General features: G+C 48.9%; 1 protein-coding gene across 1 annotated transcript in view; it reads left to right on the top strand.

Annotated features, from left to right (window-relative positions):
* HMCN2 (hemicentin 2) overlaps positions 1-7,425 on the top strand; it is a 211,885-nt gene that overhangs the window by 34,601 nt on the left and 169,859 nt on the right. The window contains exons 2-4 of the mRNA XM_007944228.2: positions 1,749-1,819; positions 3,012-3,170; positions 4,044-4,166. Coding sequence (XP_007942419.2) covers positions 1,749-1,819; positions 3,012-3,170; positions 4,044-4,166 — 353 coding nt within the window. The remainder of the gene's footprint in view (positions 1-1,748; positions 1,820-3,011; positions 3,171-4,043; positions 4,167-7,425) is intronic.

The following is a 7,425-nucleotide window of genomic DNA, read 5'->3' as shown; positions in this document are numbered from 1 at the left end:
AGAGAAGGAGAATAATGAAGAAAAAAATGGGAAAAATGCAAAAAGAAAAACAAGGAACAGGGTTACCCACGAGAAAGGGGAAAAAAAAAAAAATTGCAACCAGGAACAGGGAAAAGAAAAAAAGCTGAAAGCTAGAATGTGGGAGGGGAAGAATAAAGACCAATAGTAAAAAGGACAAAAGTAAAAATAATAATAGTAGTTTTAAAACAGACAAAAACAAATAAACTAAAAAACAGAAAAAAGAAAAGAAAATCGGGGCAGGGCAGGGCACCCAGGCCCTGTCCGAGCACACAGACTGGGATGGAATTCCTGCTGGCCCAGAAGGTGGGTAGGAGTGAGGGATGGCCGCACCTCTGTTCACCAAGAGGGTGTGAGATATAAGAGTAACAAGGGGAACGTCACACCTTTCCAGTAGTCTGCGTCCAGAATGTCCTTGAGGTTCCCAGCAAGCAGGGCCTGTTCTTAAGTCCCTGGAATCTGGGAAAACGCTGTCGCTTTAAATATCCAAAATGATCAAGCTGCTTGTAAACATTCAAAATGGCTGCACACTCTGGACAAACAAAAGTCCACAGCTCCACCTGCCTTCCCCTTCGCTGCTTTCCCTTTTATTCCCCAACCACCAGAGCAGTCCTCCGTGCAGTCACTGGCCAGCAGGGCCAATTTGTAGGTTAATTCTTAGGTCCTACCACCACTCGGCAATATCCGCTGTCAGACTGTCACTCCGTATGTCTCCTTTTTTGGTGTTTTCATGCAAATTCTTTTGCTAATTGGAATTTAGTCCACTTCTATATCCTTCCCTTCAAGGCTCAGGGGTCCAGGATTATCTTCTGTATCTGTGTTAATTGGTTCCCCTTTTCTTTGTGAAGAGGGTCTGTGCAGTCTTTCTGCCTATTCTGCCATCTTACTGGAACTCCTCTAATTCCAACTTTTTAAGGAATTGCAATACTGCTTACCACAGTGGTTGTACCATTTTACAGTCCCACAAACATTCTTGTGCAAGTCTTTGTGTGGACATACGCTTTCATTTTCTTGGGTATGTATCTAGAAGTGAAATGGCTGATTCATATTGCAAGTGTATGTTTAATTTTTAAAGAAACTTCCAACTGTCTTCCAAAGTGGTTTAAGCATTTTGCATTCCTGTCAACAGTGTATGAGAGTTCCAGTCGCTCCATATCCTTGCCAACATTTGGTGTTGTCAATCTTTGTGAATTTAATTGGCTGCTCTTTCAAAGTTAGCCAATATATGCATTGAGTTTCCAGAACGTTTTGCTCTTACTGATCAGTCTGGTATTGGATAGTTGCTCTGTGATCCATTTTCATTATCTGTGCATTTCTTTGTATCTTTGTCTCGCAAGAATTCTTTTTCCTCTGAGAGTAAGGGTGGGTGGGATGGTATAGAGGAGGTTCCTAAGGGAGTCTTGGTCACAACAGGTTGGGAACTGCCTTTCTGAGGGAAGCACTGGGGGTTTACTCCTCTGCCCTCATTTCTGGGCTTCCCTTGAGCTTGAGGCCCTGGTTTGGAGCAGGACATGGGGCTGAATGGTCTGCACTGCCTTTCCAGGCCATGTCTTTGAAGGGCAGCCCTGGAAGCTGTTTCTTTATCTCTTTTCCTTTTGTGGGAATCTCTGAGGCCCAGGATTCAGCTCCTGTTTCCTCTGATTGCAAGTAATGTAACTGCTGTGCCAGCCCACTGGGGTTGTTCATCTGGGACTCTCAGCCCACTTGGCTTCTCTCTCTCTTCCCTGCAGATATTGGCCCAGTGACCCTCACGGCGGACCCAGCGGTATTTCAGAGGGAACTGAGAGAACTCTACGTGCAGGTGGGCTAACCCCTCCCCTGGCTGCTCGCCATACCTTTTCCAAGGTCACTTGTTCTTTGTGCTGTCCTTCCCAGCCTACACCAAAGGCCAAGGACTTTCCCCCTCCTAGAGGCCAAGATGGCAGTTTCCTCCAGCTCTGCCTAGATTGAGAGTCCTGGTGATTTGGTACTTATTGCAGTTTGTTACCTCATTCAGTGAACCAAGTACCTACAGAAGCCCCCATGGCTGGCCCATAGTAGCTGATTTTTGTGTAGTGAATGATTGAAGAAGTGGAAGGAGAAGGCATTGATGTCCAGTTGAGAGTGTGTGTGGTGGCTAGGGGAGGATCTGAGATGAGTCAGTTCAGCTCCTACAACTAGACTCAAAATGGATCAGCTTCTCCATGGCCACCTGCACTGCTTTGCCCCACTGAGCATGCTGGGCCAGTGGTGGTGCTCCTCTCTCTGATCCCCACAGAGACCATAAATTTCCTGGAGGCAGGGACCACACATATTAGTCTAATTTACTACCAGATCTCTCTGGGCCTAGCATAGGGCCCAAAACATCCAGGGGACTCAGTAAGTCATTGTGGGGTGAATGAGTGAATCAAAGAAAAGAGTGCTAGCTGAGAAGCTGTCTTGTCAAATCCTGCTGCTGAGTGTTGCAGAGAGTTCCCATCTGGTGGGCAGGCAGGGGAGGGGATGTATTCATTTGGAATTGGTTCCAGGGAAGGCTGAGAAGAAGATTTGCACAGGGACTTCGAATGCTTTCCTCTACCTCATGCCCACCTCTTTCCTCTCCTGGCCGACCCCTCTGATCCTTCAAGCCTTGGCTTACATATGGCTTCTTTGGGCTCTTTCTTAGATGTTCTCATGGTTCTGCTCACCACCCCCAGCACATACACTCTAGCTCTCATCGCAGTGCTAATTAAATAATGATGTGTGTTCACTGGTGTCACATCTGCCCCCTTTACTAGATTCCAGGAGGGCAGGAACCATGTCACTCTTGTGTGGATGGATAAACAAATGATACTGCTTGTCCTAAGTTAAAGTCAGCTGGATGCTACTTTGTATTTCAGGGGAAGGAGTGGTTGGGACCATGGCCCAGCCCTTGGCTGGGGCCCCCTAACTTCTGATGGTTTTAGGAGTTACCCCTGGGTGATCCCTGCCTGGAGGAGGTTGGCAGCAGCTGCTGATGTGCCTCTGTCCCACAGGGAGGTGGTGACTGCCCAGAAATGAGTGTGGGGGCCATCAAGGCTGCTGTGGAGGTTGCCAACGCAGGCTCTTTCATCTACGTCTTCTCCGACGCCCGTGCCAAGGACTATCACAAGAAGGAGGAGGTGCTGCGTCTCCTCCAGCTTAAACAGTCACAGGTGAGCAACTCTGCCTTGGTCTTGGGGGGGCTGGCATTGGGGGACCATGGAGGGTCTAAGGAAGCTGGGGTCTCCCACTCAGGCAGGCCTGAGCCCCCACCTGGAGGCAGGGGACTGGGTGCTTTTCTTCGACAACCACAGCCCATCAGCCATGTGAACGAACCAAGCAAGTCTGGTGAATTCCAAGTGTGTTCTCATCCTCCGGGCCCCTTGCCTGCCTGCCAGGCTCACAGCCTCTCTGGCTGAGGCAGGCTCTTGATAAAGACCACACCACCCTACTTCTTTTACACCCTGTCTGAGTAGGTACAATCCATCTTCCTCCTGGTGTGGCCTCTGTTCATTGTCTCTACAACTCACGTCACCCTGTTCCTGTGTTTGGAAGATATGTCAGGGCTTTCTTGTTTCTGCTTTCTGCTTTCCAGCAATGACTGGAGGAAGGGATGTGAGAGAGGAAGGGAGAAGGACTGGCCCATGTGACTTCTGAGAGTAAAGACCTCGAAGGCTGAGGAAGCTTCTCAGCTCTTGCATCTGGAACAAACTGGAGTTCTCTGGGATTCTTCTAACTCTGCAGCCTCCTGGGGCCCCATGGAGATGACCCAGTTTCCATTGTCTTCATTGTCATAGATTTACTAACAGCTCTCACTTTTTGAGCACCTACTGTATTTCTGGCTTTGTGCTGAGCACTTGACTAGCATTAGCCAGATCCTCATGAGATGGACACTCTTAATATTCCTATTTTATAGATGGGTCACCTGAGCCTAGAGAGAGGAAAAGGCTCATCTAGGTCAGTCCTCACCGTCTCAGACCCAACCTCTCACACCTGGAGTAGGTGGTTGGGGATGCTGTGTGCCAGGTTGCACGTCTATCTTCCAGGTGGTCTTTGTGCTTACGGGAGACTGTGGTGACCGCACTCATCCTGGCTACCTGGCCTTTGAGGAGATCGCTGCCACCAGCTCTGGGCAGGTGTTCCACTTGGACAAGCAGCAAGTGACTGAGGTGAGCCAGGAAGGGAGTACCTTCCCCTGGCCTTCTGAGCCAGTTCCCTGAGGACAGTGAGGACATCAAGCATCTTGTATCTGGGCAGCTTTGCTCAATGATAGAAGAGCAATCGTAGCTGACAGTGCTGAGTGCTTGCCTTGAGGCAGTTGCAAGATGCGCTGTGGTCAGGGGCATTACAGCGTCATCTCCCCAAACCCTCCCACCCACCTGAGGCAGGTACTGTGGGTTTTCCTATTTTGGAGATAAAGAGGGTAAGGGTCAAAGAAGCAGCCTGGGTTTTGGGCTAGGTTCCAGTCCGGTAGGATGGACCTAGCAAAGTTTGGCAGAAGTATGGGCGTGGGGTTTCTTCTGAGCTTCCCCCAGAGTCAGGAAATTCAGGGGTGGGTAGAGGAGTGTGGGAGGCCCCTGGATTTTGGCTGTATTGCTGGGACAGAAAATGCTGCTTGGGGGTTTGGTGGGTTGGAGCTGGCTTGGCTCTGTGGTCTGAAGTGTGGGGCTGCCAATGGTCTAGACTCATTCAAGGCCTGATGCTAACCAGGTGTCTTCATTGTAGTCTCGCTCCTGGACCCCATGCCTGCTCTGCCTCCCCTACAGATCTCCCCACCTGCTCAGAGCTCCCTCCTTCCATTCTCTCTCCCCCATACTTCCACTCCTCCACAGCAGCTAGAGGAAGTCTCCCAGTGGCATACTGGTAAATGTTTAACAACTATCTTTCTGTAAAGAACAAAGATGCCCATTTCCATGGTATAAATACTCCCACCTTGGCCAACTGTAAGTTGCTGTCATGAAGTCACTGGATGAGAAGTTTGGGGGTGATGCTCACAGTTGGTTTCCACGAGCTGGTGTCGGCTGGTTCCTGAATCCAACCCAATACCCCTCTGATCCTCATCTGTGCTCTTCCCCTTGTCCACTGCTGGCCTCTTTGCTGTTTCTTCAGTGTCCATTACTCTTTCTTCCCCACTCTAGCACCTTTGTTCATGACTTGTGTTTTTCCAATCCTCTCTCTGGCTCCTTTGCATCTTCCCAGTCTTAGCTGAAATGTCACTCCTAAGGGAGACTATTCTTGATTTCCTATCAAGATTAAGTGTCCTTTCATATCTTCTCCAACTCCCTGTGCTGCTTTACGTAACTGTAATTTTATAATTATACCATTATTTAATTCACTAGGGTTCCTTGAGTGCAGTGGGTCCCATTGACCACTGTATCCTTAGCACCTAGCATAGCAAACAGTGCATAGCAGGTGCTCGGTAAATAGCTGGTGACTGGATGGACGTGAGTCCCTTGAGTGTGGGGCCCTGGGAAGAGAAAGGCGAGAGGCAGCAGCTCTGAGGCTAGCTCTGGCTTTGAGTCAGCCCTACTGTTGCCTCCAGGTGAGGATTTCGTGTGTTGTATATTTATGAACTGCTGAGAACGGTCTCCAGGGCCATGTTTAGATTAGCATGCCTTGACTCCCTGTTGACAGATGGCATTTATGGTTCTCTGTGACACATTAGGCTTTGTTTTTTGGCATGTCAGCCTACCCTGGCACTGAGCCACCAAGTGAGGGTGGGAGCATTTCATAGCAAAGGGATGACCTGCTCCTTGCTTTTGGGGAGAAACTTGCACAGGAACTCAGTTCCTGCTAGGTGCTAATCAGGCAGTGGGGCAGCCAGGCAGATTGGTGAGGAAAGCTTGCCAAGGCTGCGGGGCCTGGATCTCCTGGCCTCTCCCTGAACACAGAGAACCTGGGTGGGATCCACTGGCTCTTAGCTGTGCTGCCTGACCTGCTCAGAGAGCTTGGCTGGACAGCCTGTGCCTGACTTGGTGGGGCTGCGGATGACCAGGATTGGCTGCCTCTAGGTAGGGCCTGGATCCTTCTCCTTCCTGGACCTGAAGCGTTGTCCTTCGTTAGCTTAATGCTTTGGACCTGGCCCTTTCCAGATGTTTCTTAGAGGTTCAGCAAGCCTGGGAAAGTGGCTGGAGCAGCCAGGATTGTGGTCATGTCATCCCCCCGCCCCCCGCCCAGGAGAGGCTAATGGTGCCTTCACCAGAGCCAAGAGGCACCAGCTGGGAGAAGGACTTTTCAGACATTGCACAAGTCCCCAAAGCAGGCATGTGTGGCTAGGCCTTTTATCTTTACCTTTCCAGATGACATCTAGCATGATAGGAAGGAGTGGCATTTAAAAAAATTTTTTTAATTTTATTATGGTAAAAAATAAATATGATGGAAAATTTGTTGTTTTAACCATTTTTAAGTACACAATTCAATTACATTGATTACATTCATCATGTGAAGCATTACCACTATCTAGTTTCAAAATTTTTACATCATTCTAAAGAGAAACTCAGTATATCTTGATCAGTAACTCCCATATCCTCTTCCCTACAACCTCTGGTAACTGCTAATAAGCTTTGGCCTCTATTTGCCTGTTCTAGATATTTCATATAAGCGGGATCATAGAGTATCTGTCCTTTTGTGGAGCTGGACATATTGTATTAGCTCTTCTGCTCATTTACTGAGCACCTGCTGTGTGCCATGTGTAGCTGTAGGTGTTTAGTGTGGAGGAGGTAATCAATCACTCAAGCTTAGTTCCCAATGAATTTGAACATTTTGATTTTTCCAGTTGTGGAACTGGCCTAAGTCTGGATCAAAACGGCATACTTTTGGGACAGGCTTTTGAATGCTTTGAAAGCATTCAAAGTCTCTGTTCACTCCTTCCCCTGAAATACAAAGTAGCATCCAGCCGACTTTAACTTAGGACATGCAGAACCTCCATGGTCCCCCAATGCCAGCCCCCCAAGAGCATGGTGTTTTCAATCACCTCATATGCAGTAACCCCTGCTCAGAAGGTTCCCCAGAGTCCACTCTGGAGCCCTGAGGGCATCACAAGGCACAGAAGGCCTCCCACCCAGGTCCAGGCCCACAGGACAAGTAGCTTTGTTATGGGCAAGAAGGTCCACCTCCAATTCCCAAGTGGTGCTGTGCTTACAGGGCAGGCCTGCCTCTTTCTAGGGTCACTGGCATTCTGTCCCCCGTCTTGGTTCAGTAGCCTGAACTCCTGGGCATCTTCCCTCCATCAGAACCTTTTGGAGCAAGCTTGTAGTGACAGATAGACCTCCAAAAGTGTGCCAGGATCCCCTTTTGGGGTTTCAGGGTAACTAAGGGAAGGTGAAATTAGATGTCATATTACACTGTGCAAATCTGCTGCAAAACCAAAAACCAAAACCAAAATCATTGCCGTCAAGTCAGATCCAACTCATAGTGACCCCTTCTTGG

Source organism: Orycteropus afer, unplaced genomic scaffold (assembly GCF_000298275.1).
Source record: "Orycteropus afer afer isolate SDZICR_OR568_19922 unplaced genomic scaffold, OryAfe1.0 scaffold00123, whole genome shotgun sequence".
Taxonomy (NCBI): domain Eukaryota; kingdom Metazoa; phylum Chordata; class Mammalia; order Tubulidentata; family Orycteropodidae; genus Orycteropus; species Orycteropus afer.
The sequence above is the reverse complement of the archived record's forward strand: the minus strand, read 5'-3'. Positions and strand labels throughout refer to the sequence as shown.